The 21,249-nt window shown below is 42.3% G+C and overlaps 3 protein-coding genes across 4 annotated transcripts in view; 1 reads left to right on the top strand and 2 right to left on the bottom strand.

Moving 5' to 3' along the window:
• The first annotated feature begins 61 nt into the window (after positions 1–61).
• zgc:158263 (ceramide kinase family protein) lies at positions 62–8,491 on the top strand. The gene is made up of 13 exons (XM_034590841.1): positions 62–475; positions 2,614–2,709; positions 2,878–3,015; positions 3,155–3,283; positions 3,481–3,544; positions 3,649–3,794; positions 3,880–3,954; positions 4,496–4,652; positions 5,378–5,479; positions 6,115–6,218; positions 7,340–7,536; positions 7,616–7,935; positions 8,046–8,491. Exons 1-13 carry the CDS (start codon positions 352–354, stop codon positions 8,125–8,127), a joined length of 1,734 nt encoding a protein of 577 aa, XP_034446732.1. The 5' UTR covers positions 62–351; the 3' UTR covers positions 8,128–8,491.
• A 1,097-nt stretch (positions 8,492–9,588) lies between these two features.
• Positions 9,589–14,881, bottom strand: LOC117764772 (glucose-6-phosphate 1-dehydrogenase-like). The gene is made up of 12 exons (XM_034590842.1): positions 14,318–14,881; positions 13,637–13,674; positions 13,400–13,508; positions 13,019–13,236; positions 12,778–12,936; positions 12,068–12,193; positions 11,864–11,957; positions 11,587–11,773; positions 11,225–11,460; positions 10,379–10,455; positions 10,209–10,301; positions 9,589–9,928 (listed from the first exon to the last, which is right to left on the bottom strand). The coding sequence occupies exons 1-12, from the start codon at positions 14,444–14,446 to the stop codon at positions 9,838–9,840; spliced, it is 1,557 nt and encodes a 518-aa protein (XP_034446733.1). The 5' UTR covers positions 14,447–14,881; the 3' UTR covers positions 9,589–9,837.
• A 342-nt stretch (positions 14,882–15,223) lies between these two features.
• Positions 15,224–21,249, bottom strand: part of galnt6 (UDP-N-acetyl-alpha-D-galactosamine:polypeptide N-acetylgalactosaminyltransferase 6 (GalNAc-T6)) — a 7,042-nt gene continuing 1,016 nt past the window's right edge. Inside the window, exons 1-11 of one of the 2 annotated variants that reach the window (XM_034590840.1) lie at positions 20,945–21,014; positions 20,316–20,830; positions 19,645–19,817; positions 18,077–18,226; positions 17,309–17,543; positions 17,104–17,221; positions 16,791–16,991; positions 16,552–16,683; positions 16,360–16,461; positions 16,117–16,275; positions 15,224–15,855 (exon numbers count right to left, since the gene is read on the bottom strand). In XM_034590840.1, the coding sequence (XP_034446731.1) occupies positions 15,742–15,855; positions 16,117–16,275; positions 16,360–16,461; positions 16,552–16,683; positions 16,791–16,991; positions 17,104–17,221; positions 17,309–17,543; positions 18,077–18,226; positions 19,645–19,817; positions 20,316–20,800 (1,869 nt within the window). In that variant the 5' untranslated portion in view covers positions 20,801–20,830; positions 20,945–21,014 and the 3' untranslated portion in view covers positions 15,224–15,741. Of the gene's footprint in view, positions 15,856–16,116; positions 16,276–16,359; positions 16,462–16,551; positions 16,684–16,790; positions 16,992–17,103; positions 17,222–17,308; positions 17,544–18,076; positions 18,227–19,644; positions 19,818–20,315; positions 20,831–20,944; positions 21,015–21,249 lie in introns of those variants that run through there. The other variant, XM_034590839.1, reaches the window with a different exon arrangement.

The raw sequence follows: 21,249 nt of genomic DNA, 5'->3' as shown, positions 1-21,249 counted from the left end.
TGCCTGTTCTTCAACTTGTGACATCCAATCAGCAGAGAGGAACGTGTGAACGGAGCAGGTGTCGGCAGGGAGGGACTGCACACTGTGTTGACAATAACACTCATGTGTCAGGCGGCGTCTTCAACATGTCACCGGAATGATGGTCTAAATTTGTACCTCTTCAAAAATCCATCCAGAAGAAGATATAAAGAAAGTGTTCCGTGTCCGATGAGGACACAGGTGAACCGGTGACATCACACAGTCCACCTGCTGCTGCTGTCTCTGAGGGATGTAGAAGGTTATGGGGATAAGATGTGATCAAGAGACACACGGGAGAGAGAGACGCCCAACCTGAGAGCGCAGTGGTTCCAGATGGAGACAGACCTGAGGCTGGAGTCCAGCCTGTGGGTCGGGAACAAGAGACACCGGGCGGTGCTGACGGGCTGGAACTTCAACTGGACCGAGGTGGACAAGAAGAACCGTGATAAGAAAACAAGTAGGTGACACCGTTTCCAGTCCTTACGATCTGTCGATCTGTGACATCTGGTCAAACAGTACGATCGTACCAGAGTAAGAGCAGTGAAAGGCACGTGGGTAGTCTGCGTTGTTTTGTTTTTGCGCGTAAGTTAACTTGTTTGCGCGTTTGAAATAAAACTGAACACGTTACTGCTGCGCGATACTTAGTTCAACACCAGTATTTTTGGTATCTGGTGTAAACACGACTGTCAGTCAGTGATCATTTGTTGGAAGTAGTGTGTAGAAAGTTTACAAACAACCCAATTTTCATTCCCATGTTGTGTGTATTTTCTATATTTGGGAGTCAGCGCTTTAATTAATTAAGCTGTGTGCAGGGAACGTGAAGAACTAGTTGAACAGCACTAACAAGAAACACAACCTGTTGAGACAGTTTACTGAAAACAAAGGCTGCAGAGAACACACCCCCCTCAGTGTTATAATGTGGGATATGACCATCAACAGTTTAGTTTTTCTCTCACCAAACAAACACACTAAGAAGAAAGAGATATTAATATTGTATGAATATCACTGCACAGACATTCTTTGTTCTCAATATGTTTCTTCTTCGGGGGGTGTGTTAGATATCAGTGGCTCTAGTCTATTATTATCTATAATTATTCAAGGCCCAATAATGAAACCACATTTCTATTCACAAGATCTAGATTTATATATTTATCTGCACCTTATTCTACACACTCATACACATCAGTCCTCCAAACATTTCATCAAGATCCATGAATTATTCTCCAAGAAATCAACAACAATGTTGATGTTTTTTCTGTCTCGCAATGTTAAAGAAAGTGGCATAAAAAAAACATTATGCATCGGCCACCATATCCATATCCGCACCAAAATGAATGGGTTCTTTCCTGACTCATACCACATTCTTTAACCAAGTTTCGTGAAAACATTTCCAGTGGTTTTTGAAGAAACCTGCTAACTACCAGACAGACAGACGGACAATTGCAGATTAAAACATAATCTGTTTAACAGAGGTAAATATTGAACTAAAGGAGACACAAAGATATTTGACATATGACTCTGCGTAGTGCTGTGTAGGAGCATATATTGTATTTAAAGATGAACAACACATCTCCACATCCTCCCAATAACCAGAAAGCCAAATTATCCCATATACAAGCACTGCCATCTTGCGCATTTGGAACCATGACTTATACTGCAGCCAGCCACCAGGTGGCCCTAACCCTAACCCTAACCCTAACCCATCTTTATATACAGTCTATGTGTAGGACAAACGTGGAGCAGATGCAAATGCAACTGAGAAGAAATGTTGCATTCACAGACTTTCTCTCGTGTACATGCTCTCCCAGGAAAGTTCCACAACCAAGTGGAGCTAAATTTACCTGAAATGTGGCAATGAGTGCATTTCAGAAAATAGATATTTCCAGCAACTCCTCCATTAGGATGATGTCTGACCCTCATGCAAAACTCAAATTGAACATACTGATGACATATTAAACATGATAGGATGTTAATGTGCATCCTTCAAAATAAGAGTCGCTGTTCATCATATAACACAACATTGCACAAGTACTTTAACACAAGGTGTATCAACCAAATACAAAGTCTAAATAACTGCAAAACCTTGACTCCAAAACCGTCATTAACTTCCTTGAGGCAGACATTTTGATTTATACTCACTGTGCAACTAATATGGATGGCGTAACCTCTCCCTTTAGGTGTGCCAGTGAACTAACACTTTCAAAAGGCCTTTCTCACTGAAGACATTTTTGTTTTCATTGAAGGAAATGCCTGTGGTACTAAAATCATGTTCTGTTCAAGTGTCCCAGTAAGCGATGGCACTCTGACAGTAGGATGGCACATAAAAATACCAGGATCCAAAGCAAACAAAAAAAAAAATAGTTCAGCCATAGGTTTATTATGTAACTTGTGTTTCTTTACTGTGACATATGGTCTACGGGAGAGCCCTGGGATTGGAACAGCTAATTAAGATGCAGCCATTATTATTAATATTTCCAGTTAGACTCATGCAAGTCATTTAACTCATTGGAAAAACAGTCCTCAGAGTTGTTAAAATATCCCATTATTTGTTTGCAGAGATACAAGCATGCATTGAAGTTTTCTGTGTGATTAAAGTTTCAGTCCCTGTGGCTGAGGTGGTCGGAGTGGAGGAGGGCCGGGTGGAGATCCTGCCCCAGAAGTTGGTTGAAGACAAAGACAAAGACTTCACAGGTGGGTTCTTCTGTGAGACTCTCGGATATTACATACAGTCAAATACTCGCGGTGTCTGTAATCTGCCACGTTTCAACAGTTGAGATTGTTGTTTTACAATTTCACATTCCAGTAGCTGATAGTGTGGTTTTACAACACACTTCTCTCTTCCTATCATCCAACCGGTAGTTTTCTACGTGAAGCGCAGCAGCAGTGGGGGCTCTTCCGGGTTGCTATGGAGACTGGGCCGGACCCAGTTCAGCTGCCCGAGTCGCGTCCTCAGAGACCAGTGGACGGAACACCTGAGGACAGCCGTCAAAACTCACAGTAAGGGCGGATGATTAGACCGGGCACTAAACCGATATAATTACTGTAATATCTGATAATCCTATCTTATTAATTATGAAATCCTCTTATTATAGTTTGCTGCTCTCACCAACATGAATTTTTAAAACTTATCTTTCAGGTCCATCACGGCCACATAAACTGTTGGTGTTTATCAATCCGTATGGAGGAAAGAAGAAAGGAAGACAGATCTACCATTCTTTGGTTGCCCCTTTGTTTGAGCTGGCTGGTATCAGCTCTCATGTTATAGGTGAACATCTACAAAATATCTAAATACTTCTTTGTTTTGAGAAAAGTATAATTTGTTACTGAAGCAAAGACTTGTTGCAGAGGTTGATCTCGAGGTGAAGGGTTAAGTCTGACAGATGGCCTTACACTGACATACTTCCATTAAAGAATGATGAATGAAATTGATTTGCAGTTTGCATGTAATCATATCTTGTTTAGTGACTGAGCGAGCAAACCAGGCCAGAGACCACCTCCTGAAGAAAGACCTGACAGGCTTTGACGGGTAAGCGATCGCTTGTGTAAACACGGTGGTGCGGGAGTGTTGTTACAGCGATCCTCGCTGGGAGGGGCTCTCCTAACAGAAACTTCTGTGTTTGTTTATAACAGTGTGGTGAGTGTGGGTGGGGATGGCATGTTCAGTGAAATACTTCACGGTTTGATTGGGCGGACACAACAAGAGTTGGGTCTTTGTGAGACTGATCCCGCTGTCACCTTGCAGCCTTGTCCTCTTCACATCGGCATCATTCCTGCAGGTAACGACACTTTCATTAAGAATTAATACGCTGACCGGTGTCTGTTCTGCAGATGTGATGTCCTGTCGTATTATGTCTATTGCAGGTTCTACGGACTGTGTGTGTTACGCCACAGTGGGAGTGATTGACCCTGTTACCTCAGCGTTGCACATTATCATTGGTGAATAAGTATTTCCATTATTTTAAACTAGAATGGCACTCAATAGAGAGCGAATACCTCCACCAAGGTCCAACAGTCCCCTAAATTCAATCAAGCTGCACCAAATATCACACACTCACAGATATCTGTCCCCTAAATATGCCTGATGTTTTCCCCTCAATATTCATTAATTATTACCTGGGGAAATTGTGACAATGTTAAAAAATGCAATCTCGCAATGTTAAAGAAAGTGATTAAAAACCTTGCTCGATCCGCTCCCTGATCTTGATCCGCACCAAAACTTCCTGGGTTCCTCCCTGACCAATAGCACATCCTTCCACCAAGTTTCGTGGAAATCCGTCCAGTTGTTTTTTCAAATATACAAACCAACCAACAAACAAACAAACGGACAGAGGTGAAAACATAACCTCCTTGGTGGAGGTAAATATTATTTTAATCATTATTTGCAAATTTTTTAAATCAATACCGTAAACTACCTGAACAATATACAGTATATATATATTTTTACTTTGAGCTCCTCATTTCCCACAATGCCTTGCAGGAGACTCCCAGCCGTTGGATGTGTGTTCAGTTTACCACGCCTCTGCTCTGGTGCGTTACTCTGTGTCTCTGGTGGGTTATGGCTTCTATGGGGACGTGCTGGCTGAGAGTGAAAAACACCGCTGGATGGGACCTCTGAGATATGACTACTCAGGTACAGATCATCTTTATACACCGTGTGTGTGTGTGACTGATGATTCATTTCAAGAACAGGAATGACTGCATGCTTAATAACAGAAGATTAACGCTCATCTCTGAATTCAAAATTCATCCTTAAACTGTCAAAAACATGACAATGACAAAGAGGGCAAGGTTTTTATATGACACATACTTTTTTAATCATTCACGTGCTCCACAGAGTCCCATTTCCCGCAATGTGAAGTCCTCATTCCAACGTCAGTGTGTAAGAAACATGGAAACAGTAAACAAAATATTTTGTATTTATGTGCAAGAGCATTTAAACTTTACCTTGGCACACTCCAATATCTGCATGATAAGGTAGAGCAAAGAAAAAGGAACAGGATGTGACAGAAATATAAAAACGCTAAAAAGTCTGGTTTTAGGTGCTTGTGACAGATGGACATACACTTTGCAAGTGACGAAAGCGCAACACTTGACAAGTTCATATTAAAAGATACCACTTGCAGCTTATTGGTTTATAAGTGAAGAAACTCTGCAAGTCGTGTACCAAACACTTTTCTGACTGTCTGAGTTGTAGTTGCGACTCGAGGTGGCGTTCATGTAAATTCTCTCAGTGTGGAACGAATATTTCAAATAATTCCGACACTACGTGAATGTACAAACACATTCCCCCTTGAGTGTGATCTATTTAAAGGTTGTGTGCACTTAACATAATTGCTCCTGCTTTGCCTTCTGCAGGTGTTATGGTGTACCTGAGCAACAGAAGCTACACAGGCGTGGTTCAGTATCTGCCAGCAGACCCAATGCTCTCCAGCCCGAGAGATAAAACACGCTGCCTCTCAGGGTAAAACACTCACAACTATGAAGTCTGGATGTGTGGGAGTGTTATCTGTTCTCCTTGTCATATTATTATCTGTCAAATGCCCAGTATTTACTGTGTGAATGTAATTTCATCTGTAGATTGCTTGTGTCACAGGGGATTTATCTATTGCTTTAGCATCACTGTTCATAACCTGTAGTTTTCAGTGTTATGTGACTGTGACCAACAATGAGAAGTTAGACAAACCTTTCATGTTATGTCGCTCCACGAGGTCCAGGAAGGCAAACGGGACTCTAATAAGAGTAGTGTTCAAGAAAAGGGTGCCAGTGCTTGATTGGTTTAACCGTAAACCAAATCTATGCCATTATTAACATTATTATTCAAGCTCTGGTGAAACGGTTCAAATTCACAGCCTGAGACACTGTAACAGTCACAAACTGTGGCAGGGGGCTCAGGTGTTGGGTTTACCTTAAGGAGGGTAGAAACCATGGCGAGAGGAACTTGATCTAGATGTAAGGGGAGCCTTGGTCTCCAGTAAGAGTGTACAATACCAACGTCTCTCACAGTCTCAAGGTCAAGATAAAGACAAGACAAGAGTGTAACCCTTTGTGTTGTGTTTTTGTGTGTATCTGTGTGTGTGTGTGTGTGTGTGTGTGTAGGTGCAGTGTCTGCTCCAGAACCACAGAAAGACATTTCCCCCATGCCTCAGATTCAGGATCCCTGTACAGTGCCCACTACAGCCAATTCAGTAATGAATCAGAAGGTAAAGAACACAATTCCAATGTTTGTGTTTTGCATGTTTTAGCCCATATAGCACAAATCAACTTTTTGGCCGGTGACACCTTAAAACAAAGCTACGTCAGCCCCTCGTCAGCTCGCGCACTTCGACAACTGTGTAAATTTTCCATCTTAGATTATTATATTTTAATTAGTCATACAGAACTGAATTGGTGACATTAGGCAGTACTTCACCTGGGGCAAAGTTTAGAAAAGGAAAAAAAAAATTGTGATCCCTCCTCTCCAGAACCTACTCTTGTGTTTTTAGAACGTTAACAACTTGGAGAGACTGAAAAAGGCATTCCATCACGTCACTGCCATCGTGGAGTGATGTGAGCTGTCAACAGCAATGCAACAATGGTTGTTCGAAGCACCATCAGAAACAAGCCAAACAAGTAAAGTCTGTTTAGAGAAATGGGGAGGAGTAACGCACAGTGACAAGAAAAAGTAACTGACCTATTTGGAAGAACCAGCATTCATGCATAAATTAGCCTTAAAATATAGTCAGATCTACATCTAATTCACATTTAAGAAACTAACTCAATCATAATCTAAATTTGCTTGAACACAAATACTTGTATTGTTCTTGAATGCAACATATTTAGATTTCACTCAGTCCATAGTCCTGGGTTGTTCCCCCCCGACACGGTTGCTCAGCAAGGATGACTCAAAAAGCACCAATCAGAATGATCGTAAGAGGTTAAAAAAATAACTTCAGGGTAAGAACTAAAGCGTTACTTGAATCACTGGTTCACTGAATATGGCTGAAGCAGTGCTGTGACAAAATGTTTTAAATACTTTTTGGCGGTTGTGCAGGTTTGATCTGCAGCTACTGGAAACATTTGATTGAGGTTAATGCTGCCAAAGGAGGTTAAATCCAAGGGTCACACACCAACACATGGCAGAAGTTATTAGCTTAAGTTATTAGCTTGTTTGTCTATAACTGTGACTTAGACGAAGATCACAACCAATGTTATGAAATATTAATGCTGAAAATCTGCAATTCCAAAGTGTTTACATACATGATGCCGGACAGAAGTACAGTCGTCAGTGACGTCTTTTATTTCTAAATGTAGGATTGTCTCCCTCTTCTCTTTGTCTCTCCAGGTGATTGGGTGAGTGTGGAGGGCAGGTTCAGATGTGTGTCTCTCACATGTATGTCCAGCTCGTGTCCCAGGAGTCCTCAGGGCCTCTCTCCTTCTGCTCACCTGGCGGACGGAACAGGGGACCTCATCCTGGTGTGGGACACTCACCCGCTGGGCTTCCTCAAGTTCCTCCACAGACACACAAGCACACAGGACCAGGTACTGTAACATTCAAACCTTGGACTTGGAAGTGTGAAAACCGCTTGACCCAATTCTCTCAATCCCACTTCTCTTATAGTTTGACCTGCCGTTTGTGGAGGTCCACCGCGTCAAGGCCCTCCGTTTCTCCCTCCCCTCTTCTGGCAGAGAGGAGGAAGCGTATGATGGGATCGCAGAGCAAAGTGTTGTGATAGATGAGGAGGAGCAATCATACGTTGAGACTGTCAGCGGGTGCGGCTCTCAGCTGCGATTGGCAGAGAGCAGCGCCGGGCGAGAAATGGCAAACGGGCAGAAAACTGCAAACGCCTTCCTGTGTGGCCTGTGCTGCAGTAAATCTCCGACTGTGTCAGTGTGGAACTGTGACGGAGAGATTCTGCCTTTTACTGAGATCCTCTGCAGGTAAGAGAGTGGAGCCAGACACTTGACTGTACTATCCTCCTGCTGTTATCACATTGTATCATAAATCAAAGCACCTTTTTTTAAAACTGTGTTCACATCTCCTCCTTCAGGATTCATGGCCAGTTGGTGCGTCTGTACGCCAGGGGCATCGAGGACAGCACAGAGCTGCAGTGGGGAAAGGGACAAGTGTGAAAGGAGATGCATCCAACACAAATAGTCTCACTTACGAAAAAGAGAGAGAGAGGAACAGTGAGGCAAGGTTCATTTATGAAGTTACAGACTTTAGAGACTCCGTCATGGCCAAAGTGTTCCTTATATTTCAGGTACTTTCATAGGTTTTCTCATTGCAGTCATGAAACAAGATTATTTATTTGAATATCAGTGTGTGTTTGTTGGAAGATATTTTAGGACTTTTTAAATAATACATACAATCATTTGTGGTGCAGTTTTTCTCTGCACAAATCAACTTATTCAACCCAACAGTGTATTAACAGTGTGTGTTTATGAAGTTTTTGTCCTGTACATTTTATTTGGGATCAACTGAGCTGCCACAAAAAACATCTTTATACAATAAAAACACTGTTCTGTCCATTTCTGTGCTTTATTTTGATCAGTATTAGTTCAACAGTTCAGTTCATCTTTGAATTAAGAGAGGCTTCCTTTGAGTTTCTTTTACTCAAGCTAAACTAATCAATACCTCCGCTGAGGAGATTATGTTTTCACCCCGGTCAGTTTGCTTGTTTGATTGTAAGCAACATCACACAAAAACAATTCTCAGAGAATAATTCATTGACCTTGCATGGTGAGAAAAATAAGGTCAATTTAGGGAGCTGATATTTATGAATGTGTGGAATGTGGTGCGGCTTGATTGAATATAAGGGGACTATTGGGGGGCCTTGGCGGATGTATGCTCTCTGCTGAGTGCAATTCTAGTTTTATTATTGCATTGTGTAGATGTAAAAAAATTAAAAATCTTAATAATAGCACATAATGGAACAAATGCAGTAGTCCCAGAGGAGAAGTGAAAAACCTTCATCTTTGCTCCATGGCTCTCCGAGTACTGGCTGGATTGTGTGGAGTGTGTGGAGAGAGAGTGAGTGTGTGTGTGTGTGTGTGTGTGTGTGTGTGTGTGTCCGTCCAGCTAGGCCATGAACCTGGTAGAGACAGACATTGGGTGATAAGAAACATCAGTCTGGTGCAGGAAGTTAAAAGCAAACTGATGTTGCAATAATAAAAACAAATTCACACACCGAGAGATTAATGTCATCCAAAAACATTACTATTTGAATTTAGCTTAAAGCACCTACCTGGAAGTTGTTCCTCCCTGAAGCAGGAGATTAAAAATGTGTCTCCTTTCATTAGTAGAGACACCTGTGTTTACAAACCAGACCAACACGTCCTTCTGGTATAAACACTCCTCAGTGCTGATGCTTTAATGTGTATCCCGCTCAGTATCGTGTTTTAGCGATGACTATAAAGGTTTTTATTCTTTACATTCAAGCGTGTTTAAATATTGAACCTTCACTCCATCCATAACCTACAGATTAATAGATCTGACTGCAATCAAGGTAGGTTAAGATTTTTCTGCTGTACACATCTCATGTGATGAGCTATTAGCTGTGGACAGTTCTGTGAAAAAAAAAAGTGCAGACGGGGGAGTGACAGCTGATTTATTCAGAAACAGAAAATGTCCAGGTGAACACACAAATCAGACTACAGCATTTAGGTTTGTTTCAACATCCATTCTATGATTCTATGATTAGGTATAAAAGCAGTGGGTTTCGTATTGTACATGCAAACAAAATCACACAATGGTACAGTGGGGGAAAGATTGCAGTAAACTTTATTGTCTGTAAACATTGTTATGCTGGTGTTAACGTGTTGCTGAGTGTGACAGAAGCATCATGTTGTGTGGGGCTGCACCCACTTGTATGTTCCCTCATAGCGGAATCCTGCTCTCTTCACGAGATCGTCTGCCTCGCTCGGACCACGACTGGACACAACAAATAAAACAAAGTGAGAAAAATAATTATTTTTTTAAGAATAACATGCATCATAGATTGAAATGCATTATCTTCTTGAAAAAATAAGAAAAGTAAGATAATCCTTTATTAGCCCCACTGCTGGGAAATTTGGTGTGTTACAGACACTGAAAAACCATGGAAATAGAGAAAACATATGAAATATATATAGAATATGTAAAGTCTAACAGGATTACACATGTACATTATTAAAATTATATTGATAGAAAAAGAGATGAAATGAGTAGTTACCCTCCATATGTGTAAGGTATGGGCTGTGTCTTCTCTCCCTCTATCTGGTGGAGGAGGGGGGTGAAGATTCTCCAGGCCTCTCGCAACTCATCGCTATGACAGAAAGAGGAACAGTTTAAAAAAAAAAGACAGTTTTAAAACAAGATGCTGAACTAAATGTTTGTACCAACCTGCGGACAAAGTGCATCTGATTTCCACAGAAGACATCCAGTATCAGTCTCTCATAAGCATCTGGAAGCTTCACGTTCTGAAGGAAGATGGCTGCTGTTAAAAAAACTACAAACATCTTTGTTCCAGATTCATCATCATCTATAGTGTCTCAACACGGTAAGCTTCCTGAGGTAGGATTACTTTATAGAATTTTGTTAGACGCTGTACACTGTTCCAGTATACACGTAACTATATCTATTCTATAGAATGAGAATGAATGCGTCAGCGCATCAATGGTAACACTTACTACCACAACAAATTAGAAATGGTTTATAAAGTATTGTATTGTATTACACAGCTATTAAGATAGTTTTAAGTGTTTTTATAATGTATTTGTCAAATATGACATCTGCCCTGAAGGTATAGTTTATGAAAACTTATCACAGCTTAGTATATAAGCTTATATTTTCATTCATTATCTGTTTATCTTTTTACACCAGCTTAAACTTATGAGTGCCCACAGTAGATAGTTTTTAACTGATGTACAATTAAACAATTACATCTGGCTACTACACATAATTAGTAGTAGCTGCATTGTTTGATGTTGCATCATGTTTAAGAATCAGCCTCGACCTCTTATATAAAGTTTTATATTTGAAGCTTAAGAAGTTTTTTTAAATGGACAAGATTTATATCATATAATATTATATATTAGACAAGTATTCTGATATAGTGACACCACCATCACTGTCTCTGTAAGACATGGAATATTCCACACATTGACATTTGTGTTGATTCAAGAAAATTCTTTAAAGAAGTTAACTACGATGATGATTGATACTTTGAGTTCAGTGAGCCTGAGGCACCTTGTATCTGCTCTTGTAGGTCAGGTCCAGTTCAGTCTCCTCTGGGCTGAAGTAGACCCCCGGCCTCTTGGTCACCATCTTCAGGTAAATGGCTTCATCTGGCTGCACCCGCACCACTAGCTCATTCCTCTGACAGCGGTCGCTAAATATGTCACCTGGCACGTCAGTGAACTGCAGACGCACCTCTGCCTTCCGCTCGTTCAGAGCTTTACCACAGCGCAGAATGAAAGGAACTCCTGATGGAGGAGGGGATGGTGCAAGGACAGACATGAAAGGTGGAGAAAGTCAGAGGAGCTGTCATCCAACAGACCACAAACAGAAAAGTGTGAAAGAAGGAGAGATAAAAAAAATGTTAGTCTCACCATCCCATCTTTCATTTTGAACATAGAGCACTGCAGTGGCAAAAGTTGGTGTGCAGGAGCCTTTTGGTACAGTGGGGTCGTCAAGGTAACCCAGTTTGGAGTGGCCCTCCCCCTCAGGGTCCCCGACGTACTGGCCGAGCACCACATCTGACATGGCAACCGGAGCTATACTCTTCAATACCTTTACCTGCACCATATCGAGAAACAACAGGCTTACAATGATGTGGATGTTCTTCACCGAAGACAAACAAACCTGTTATCTAGTAATTGGTTTTACCTTCTCATCCCTCACATCATCAGGGCTGGTGGAAGCAGGTTTCTCCATTGCAACCAAACTGAGCATCTGCAGGAGATGGTTCTGCATGACGTCTCTGTCAGAAGAAAGAGCTGGAATCAGAGCAAGTGAAGGCTCCAGAGTAACACCGGCATTGTAGCCACTGTATATATTAGGCTACATTTATCTCAACGTGCTGCCTCTCACCGGATGATACCGAAGTCATCGAAGTATCCTCCACGGCCCTGTGTGCCAAAAGGCTCCTTAAAGGTGAGAACCACACAGGCCACATTGTCCCTGTTCCATATAGGTCCAAAGATGCGATTTCCAAACCTGAAGTGAGATATTAAAATCTCATATATTACATTTAGGATTATCCATCCATTCATCTTCTATGGCTATTATTACACCCTGGACAGGTCACCAGCATATCACAGGGACAACATACAGAGACAAACAAACATTCACAGCCATATTAGAGTCTCCAATTAAAGGTTCAGTGTGTAGACTTTAGTGACATCTAGTGGTGAAGTTGCATGCTGCAGCTGAATACCCCTCACCTCACCCTCCCCTTCCAAACATGAAAGACAACCTGTGGCAGTCTTCAGTTGTCATAAAATCTCAAAAGGTGTTTAGTTTGTCCAGTTTGGACAACTGTAAAAAAACATGGAGGCCTCCGTAGAGAGGACCTGCTCCTGATGTAAATATAAAGTATTTAAATATAAAGGGCCCATTCTAGGGTAAAGAAAACAACAATTCGTACAATTTAGATGAAACACACTTGTGAAAACAACACTAATCACTAATTTCTGACTATAGATCCCTTTCACCTAAATCTTACACACTGAACCTTTTACCAAAACCCAATCTGTATGTCTCGTGCTTGAAGATGTGTGTGTGTGTGTGGAGTGTGTTACCTGAGCACCATGAGGTTCTGGACCATCTCCTTGCCCAGGTAGTGGTCTATGCGGTAGATCTGATCCTCTGTGAACAGGGAGGACAGGTGGGCTGACAGCTCCTGTGAGCTCTGGAGGTCACGACCAAACGGCTTCTCGACAATTATCCGGTTCCAGCCTCTGTTTTACAAACGCAGCGGCTCAGAACAATTTGATCAAACAGCCGGTTAACCCTAGTTTTTACGTACTGAAAGAAACTTACTTGCAGCTCATGCAGTGGCTCCTGATGTTTGTGCTGACATGGTGGTAGACGGTGGGCGGCAGAGCCAGGTAGAAGAGTCGGTTGGCATCGGCCCCTCCGGGCAGAGATGACAGATGAGCACTGAGTTGGTTGAAGGAGCTGCTGTCATCATACCTGCCGCTCAGGTAGGAGTTCTTCTTGAAGAAGGCCGAGAGACACTCACTCTCATCATCAGTGACCTGAAGGAAAAGGTTTTAAGATGATTCCTGAAAACACACCCCGGACATTTAATAATTTTCTCATTTAACAGATTTTCATAAAAATCATTTAATAACAGCCAATGAGATGGCCCTTTTGGGCAGAAATAAAGTCGAAAGTTGAGAAGCCTTCGATGTACTACACCTTCATATGAAGCAGACATGCTGTCTTGATGTTCTCCACAGTCAGGTTAGACCGGGAAAACCCCACAAAGTAGGTGTTATCTGGGAGCAGGCCATCTCTGAACAACCACCTACAGAGGGAACAAAGTCAGGGGCAGTGATACAGAACACCAGCTAAAGGTGAAAACCCCTCATGATACATAAATACATGAAACCACTCTGTCCTGCACTGGTGCATGAGCAGCATTTCTATACTCACCATAAAGTCGGATAGATCTTCTTTTTTGCGAGATCTCCCTGTGCAAATAATGCAAATGAACATGAAATATGATCTTAACCTGTACTGATAAATCACTGACTGTAAATCAATCAACAGAGTCCAAAGAGCAAGTCAACTTTAAAAAAACGAGTGGTCTCAGTGGTGTGGAGAGTGAGTAGATGTGTTGAGTAATGGGGGAAATAGCAATGAGAGACTTTGGACACCGAGCTCTGCAACGTCTGAGACTTTGTGTAACATTTAAAATGATCACTGCTCTTAACAAAAAGACCAAGAACATAGGACAAAATGCTTTTTGGTTCAAAATAATCTCCTTTTTTCAATGGGCAGTCGATGCAGCACCTTTTAGACAACAAGTGCTAGTTTACTCTAATTACTACTCACAATATTCCCCTGTGAATCCTTTTCCTTCTAACATTCCTCTACGAGATTTTTCAGTCTGGAATTAAATGCGATTTAAAATATAGATGCGTGAAATGTCTTCATCCTCAAAACAAGCTTATAGATTTTTACCAAAGCATTTTTTAAACATGAGAAACAGACTGAACCTTGCCACTGCTCTTTAAGTTGCTTTAAAAAGGGAAAATGTAATTTCAAATTGTAGAGCTGAAGAAACGGTCGTCACTCATGTCATGTTGTAAGAAGTTTAAAGGTTGTACTCACAGAGGCTCCCAGGACGATAAATATGTGGGTGTTGGAATGACTGGACTGCTCCTCTCCATAGAGCTCCTTCCTGAGCTGTCCAAACACCTCAGAGCGAGTCAAAGGCTCAGCGCTCATCTTACTGCCCATCTGCTCTCTGCCTACTGTTGCCACTCTTGGCTACATCACATACACAGCAGGATGAAATTTCAATCGTCATCCTTACCTTGCAGAAATACTGCCAGCGAGTTAATGCTGCCACCTATTGTTGCAAAGAAAAAAGTACCGTTGTGCAACTGCTTCCTCATGCTTTATAATGCATGCACCCTCCAGGCACCACAGTTCAACAGGTTTGTGGTATAGTACTGATGAAATGTTCAGATTCCATCAGATCCGGTTTAGCAAATTGCCCCTTCACTTTTCACTTTAACTCACAATTCAGGTCGACTCAGACAAAGCTGAAACAACTGGTAGGAATGTTCCTTGCCCAACCGCTCCCTGGACAAATGTTGCGCAAACGTAAACTTTGACTAGAGAAACTCTGAGAGCTTTGTTACAGAACAAAGCTCTTATCAGTAAATAACCTCTGGCATGACAGCTTTCGTGCTGTAAAGTGAGTATTGAACATGTTTCCATGCAGTCGACTACATGTTGCTCTGACTCTGAATCCGAATGATATAATAAGTATTTCCATCAGTAACCACAACAAGGACTCTGAGTGAATCATTATTTCAGGGTGTGGTACACTTGGTAAATCATTATTCACAATCACTTGGCAAACAAAACAGAAAATTCTGGTACAATCATGAAATTACAATAGTAATTAATCAGGACAGGTGAAACTTGACGGTAATAATGTAGATTATTCATTGTTTAACCTCCAGAATAGTTTTTCTGGATACTCATGATAAAAAATATTAACATTTCTTTAGTAGAAATCACTCAACTGACACGAATTAGGATTTTTAATTTAAAAAAAACATACACCTCCTGATCTGTAGTGACACTTGTTCATACTGTCACATTTCATTCATTGTCAGACAAACAAAATAAAGGTCACTCTACAGTGATGCTCCAAGCTGGAGTGTAAATTCACTGAATTAAGGTCATTACAGTTCACAGCCAAAATCCCATGGTCAAGTTGTAACTCGTGCCTTCAACGTCCACACTGTGTAGAGGGCAGGTATCTCCCATCACCTTCAAATGTCTATCCTGAGATTCAATCATAAATTAATTTAAAACATGTTAAGGTCGACCTTAGAATCTTCGACCGATGCGACTGTCTTTACTGTCCTCCCTCTTTGTCGGTCCACTCACTATGGCCAAATGCCCTGAGTTGCACAGCATGAAGTACTGCTGGATCATTATAAGGCTGGCTCCTGAGATCTGAGTCTGAGGAGAGGGGAAGAAGGTGCCAGGCGTCACTTGGTGGACATACTGGGAGGTCAGCTGAAGGTCCAGTGCTGGTGGAGGTCAGCAGAATTACAATTGTCCATCTGAATCTGGTCTCCTTTCAGCTGTAAACATTTCCCACTGCTGGGATTCTTCAGAAGATTTTCCTAAAATGAAACAGGCAGATCAATGTTTGGACAGGGTTGAGTAACATTAACATACTCTATAAGCTGTTAGCACTATCAGCACTCCTTAAGCTCAGTTATTATCATCTCTTGTTTTATAAAAACCCATGTTTAAATACGATATGTGGTTTCATGGGTTTCTCGGGGCTTATAGTCGGACAGCAAAAGTCGGAAGTATTTAGCCAACATAATAAAGGACATAATAATGATATCAAATTATATTTTCCAAAATGAGCTCCTCACCTCTGTAAAGACCCACTCCTGTTGTGGTGACAAACTGGAGCCTTTCCCCTTCAGCTGACAAAACTCGATCTTTACTGGCTCTGGCTGAGGATTGGCATGAAGACACAACTCCTTTGCAATGTTGTGACGCAGCTCCTTATGACTTGAGTGTTCAAAGTACTGGAGAAGACATTCAGCCAATTAGAGAACCGAGAGCATCAAATTATGGTCTGTTCTTAATTTCATCAGTGTGAGGCGCCGTACCTGGTTGCCTCCCATGTTGTGACACGTGTACATGATCATAGGTTTGCCTCCCTGGTTGTTCTCTCCAACATCCAGACAGGTTTGAGATCCGGAGTTTCTTAGCTAGTGCAAACACAGACGCATAGTAAGAGTAAGACTCAGCTGCACATGTGAGGTGTGCTCAGTTGACACATAAAGGGAAACATGACTTACTGCTCCAAATTGTATTGGTGTTAAGTCTGGGACAAAGGCCTCTGGGTAGATTGTGTTTAGGTACCAGGTGAAGTTCTTGCATTGCAGCTGATCTCTTAGTTTCAAGCGATCCGAGATGTCCCCATACTTATGCTATAACATTGAAGCACGTAAGAGTGTAAATGTGAAAGAGGTGAGAAGAAACAGCATTGTATCCGTGTGCATTTAACATTTGATCGCCGTCGACAGGTCACACTCACCTCCCTGGCCATAGTTTCAGCGTTCTTGTTGCGGCGGTAGAAAATATGCTTGTAGTCGTCCATCCAGACCTCAGCCAGGCGCACCTGGTTACGAGTGATGACCTCTGTGCCTTTGGGGAACGTGTGGGGGCTCTTGGTGCGGAAGACATGGCCCACCACGGAACAAGGGATGATCTCTAGCTGACCCCCACACTGCCACACCTATGAATCACATTTGACACTTAGCAATTCAGACTCTAACTTGATCATAAGAGGGAGAGTGGCCATGTAATCCAGTATGAGCAAGTGTGGCAGTAAAAACAAAGAGACTGACCCTGAATGACATTTCCACATTTTCACCTCCCCAGATCTCCATCTTGTCATCGTATGTACCAATGTGTTCAAAGTATTCCATTGAGATTGAGAAGAGACCTCCAGCAAAAGTAGGCGTCCTGAAAGTTTAACAGGCAGGTACAAAAGCTTTAGGCACTTAAAATGACTTGGGGTGTTTCAAGTGAAACCAACGTGATCCTTCTTACTTTATAGGGTAAGTTTCATCCTTGCGCAGCCTCTTCGCATCCTCTGGGATTCCCTCCCAGCCGAAAGTCAAGCTCCAGTCAAAGTTCCCTCTGTTGGAAGCGCGGTTGGTGGCCACAGGCCGGTTGAAGTTGAAGCTGTTGAGGTCAATGGAGGTGATCTCGGGACTCACCACAGCAGTGGGCTCTTCAACAATGCGGGCCAACAGGGGCTCGAGCCATCCCGGCCAACACTCACCTATACACGGGAAGGAGGAGAAATATCACTTTGTATTTCCTTTTTAACTTCTTCCATATGAAATACTTTTACTGCCAATAATCAGAGTGCTAGCATTAGTGTTAGCAACCAGTATTGGCAGCAATGAGGACAAAGTCATAGAATATGTCAAGTTGACAGAATTCTCGGATTAGATCAGAATTCAAGACCCTTTTAACATGCAGGTACAGAACATTTGAGGGTGTTAAAGTAAATCAACATAAAAAGAGCACAAATATGATAAATAAATAAATGTGTGCCTCAAAACGGTCACTCCCAGACCACAGGTATATTTTCTGGCCTCACACAGATGTCTGTCTAACAAACATGCTACATTTAACCCCTCTCTTCCTCTTATATGTTATGGTTTTAAAACATACTTAGTTTTAATGGTATATTTAAAGTGAAGACCGTTTCAAATTGTCCAAAAACTTGGATGAACAACTCTGGCAGTGCTACTGATTAAAACGACTTAACATTAGGCTTGGGTGTTGTTGTCGTGTGTGGTTTCTTACAGTGTGCATCAAGAAATGTGAGAATTTCTCCCTGAGCGAGACTGGCACCCAGCAACCTCGCTGTGATGAGACCCTTCCTTTCCACCTGCCTCACCACACGGACGATCTTCAGCTGACGCACGTACTCATCCAGCTGGAGCTTCAGGTGCTCTGCAGAGAGAAAAATAAATTAATCACAAGATTCTCAAGTAACTTGAAAAGAAAAAAGTCCTCTGAAGCGTGCTGTGGTGATTGAACTTCTCACTTTGCTGCAGTGTGGTAAGACTTACGAAACCAACCAACAATTTTGAGTTTACGTGTGGTCTCATGTGCAACAGACTCTAAACCTAAAACCTATAGCCTGCTATAAGATAATAAGCAAATTAAGTGGAAACGTTGCTGGTAAAACTGGGTCATACTTCCCCTCGTAGAGTACTTATGGCAACGAGGCACGCCTAATGTTTTCTCATAATTTTTAGCTTGAGTGAGCCCACCAACCACATGTCATTACACAATGACAGAAAGCAGTTTCTCTGCTGACAGAAAGGGGAAGTTTGGGTAAAGTAGGAAGCGTGTAAATACAGCTGACGGTAACGGCTCTTTAGCTCAAAACTGATAGTAACTAAGAATATTTGAATAGGCTTGAATATCCAGCTAATAAGCAAGTAAGCACTGTTATACTGTATGACAAAGTTCCTCTTTTATCACAACTGTTTCGTCTCTTCTGCCAACTCTCACTGTGGCTGTGTAGCAGCTGGAGGGTTAGATGTTCTCCATCTTTCTGCTGTCGAGTCAGTGCCACCACAGCAACTTGTGTTTCACTGGACCCAGAGTTGTGGACATACATGTGGCACAGTGACACTATGAAACTTGACTCTGTCGTCTCTATACACATTCAGTCCAATTGAAGTGTCTTCTGCCATTTAAAACAAAACCCTACCTGCCGACTACTGTGTTTGCATGCTGCACATAAAGGAAACTGAAGAAAAAATCCCAAGCGAACACCCTTCTATGTTATCTTATCAGAGCTCACTCCTGACTGTGACTGGAATGCTGCCCTAAAAACTAAAAGGTCAAATTTAATTAATAGATAACTTCTATCTTATTTTTTTCTCACTTTGTGGTCTGCAGCTCACCTTGGATGATATCATTATTATTTCATTATGTCTCGTGTAACTTTTTTTTATGAAACAAGCCCCGTAGACAGTAAGTGCAACTGTCAATATTATGAGCTTTTTTTATTTGTAAGTTTTAAACACATTAGCAGGAAGATAAAGTAAAATTTGTAACGTTTAAGATAAATATTATGAACAAATTATCTATGCCTTTCTATAAAAGATTTTTTTCTTGCAATGCAACACAGGCCGTTTACAGCAAGCACCATTTTTTGGGGTTTTCTGTGAGTAGAAACATTAAGACCTTAGATTAACACATTTCTCCCTAATTTATGAGCCTGAAAAGAGCATAAATGAGAGAGAATACTGGGATAAAACTGCCTCTCCCACTGTCACCCTGCTGATGAACAAAGCAGTCGTTTATACTCTGCTGTCAGTTGAGTCTTCTGAGTATGTTTTGGCATTAGTGTGTACCTGCAGTACTCGCGTCATCTACCATGATGATCTCTTTGAGCAGGATTGCGGGAGATGTGTGCAGAACACTGTAGACCGTCCTGAGGAGCGTAGACCAAGCCTCATTGTGGAAGACGATAATAACGCTGGTGTTGGGCAGAGGAGGACAGCGGCGAAACCTCCTCTCCACGCACCTGAGCGAGGCAAGCCACGTAAAAACACAAAGAGAGACAGAGAGAGAACAAGAACTGCCGTGAGAGAAGAGTGTGAAAGAGTTAGTCCTGCAGGGTCACATATTTTGTACCTAAATAGCTCAATGTGCAGTCATAAACAGTCCGCTCTATAAAGGCTCTATACAATAAATAGTTCAAGGCCATCAAACCAGTAACATGTTTTCATGTCAAGTTGGACAAACATTAACAGAAAGAGATAATGTTTATAACAATTTAGATAAAGCCTTAGTCTCAATTATCAGGGACACTGACATGCACGCTGCCGCTCCATGCTCAGTTAAAGGCTAATCTGAATGTTAAGACTGTTTGAATGTGATATTATGAAATAATAATTTACCACACCCAGAAAACACACCGGACATTATCTGGCCTGTGCTGTGTACACATCAGCAAACTTGTCACATGTGACACAGAGATTAGTCTTAACTATCTGAGAATATTCTGACAACATGCTCTTACTCCACAGGCCTGGAGTCATCCCCGAGACTACGGCTGAGTGAAATGCGATCGCTGGCAAACTGGTTGAAACAGTGCCGCGTCATGCCCTCCTCCTTCTCCTTCTCCTCCTCTGGGCTCATGTGGTCTTTTTGGAACGGCGTCCCATCAGCCCCAGGGCTCTTGGGGTCCTGCAGAGGTCTTTCCAGGTGAGGCTTGAGTTCAGCTTGTGTGTAGAAGCCAGTGGGGCACTTGACGTCCTTGGTGGGCAGCTCCTGCTCAGGCGGTTGCGGCTCCGGAGCTCTGATCTGGAAACCAATGTTTTTGACGACATCTCGGACCATGACCAACACCTTGTCCTTCTTGTCCACCAAATCCTTTAGCCAGGGGTCCCCGTCAGGCGCAGAACCGACATCCCTCTGCAGAACCACCAGCACCACCAAGAACAGAGTCCCACCGAGGATCACCAGTTTCAGAGGGGACATACGCCGGCGTAGAAACAGCCGCATCTTCCAAATAACGCGGTGTTGCTCCCAGGGCTGTTGAAAACAGAAAGCAAAACAAAAGTAATTCCCCAGAAACAGACTGTAAAAGGTTGATGAGCGTTACCTGAGACTAATCTCTGTAAAAATACCTCATTCACAACCAATCACCTTTACATCCTGTGAGGTATTCCTGTGGCAGACAAAGAAGACAAATAAGAAATATCTTAAACCGGTTTGTGTGTCTCGGCAACTGTCATAGCAGCAGGGCGATCGAGCCCCCCTCCCCGTCTCTTCACTAAACAGTCCCACAGGGCAGGCGAAGAGAGCAGGGAGGAGGAGAAGGAGAAGGAGGGGGAGAGTGAACAAACACACCACACCTCTCAGCCCACACCTTAATTCACCTGCTCCGGCCACAGTCCTCCAGGACCCACGTGGCAGGAGGTGGGCTGAAGCACTGCTCACTCAGGCTGCAA

Source organism: Hippoglossus hippoglossus, chromosome 7, assembly GCF_009819705.1.
Source record: "Hippoglossus hippoglossus isolate fHipHip1 chromosome 7, fHipHip1.pri, whole genome shotgun sequence".
In the NCBI taxonomy this organism is placed as follows: Eukaryota; Metazoa; Chordata; class Actinopteri; order Pleuronectiformes; family Pleuronectidae; genus Hippoglossus; species Hippoglossus hippoglossus.
Note: the sequence above shows the minus strand (reverse complement) of the source record. Positions and strands in the feature narration are given on the sequence as shown.

Bases quoted from the DNA above. Each gene is read 5' to 3' on its own strand.
- zgc:158263 (XM_034590841.1), top strand. From the start codon at position 352: ATGGAGACAGACCTGAGGCTGGAGTCCAGCCTGTGGGTCGGGAACAAG. The intron at 2,710-2,877 runs GTGGGTTCTTCT...TCCAACCGGTAG, and splicing joins CAAAGACAAAGACTTCACAG to TTTTCTACGTGAAGCGCAGC. The intron at 6,219-7,339 runs GTAAAGAACACA...TTGTCTCTCCAG, and splicing joins ATTCAGTAATGAATCAGAAG to GTGATTGGGTGAGTGTGGAG.
- LOC117764772 (XM_034590842.1), bottom strand. From the start codon at position 14,446: ATGGGCAGTAAGATGAGCGCTGAGCCTTTGACTCGCTCTGAGGTGTTT. The intron at 12,937-13,018 runs GTAAGTTTCTTT...TTTGTAAAACAG, and splicing joins AGCCACTGCATGAGCTGCAA to AGGCTGGAACCGGATAATTG. The intron at 9,929-10,208 runs GTAACTACTCAT...TGTTGTGTCCAG, and splicing joins ATACCTTACACATATGGAGG to TCGTGGTCCGAGCGAGGCAG.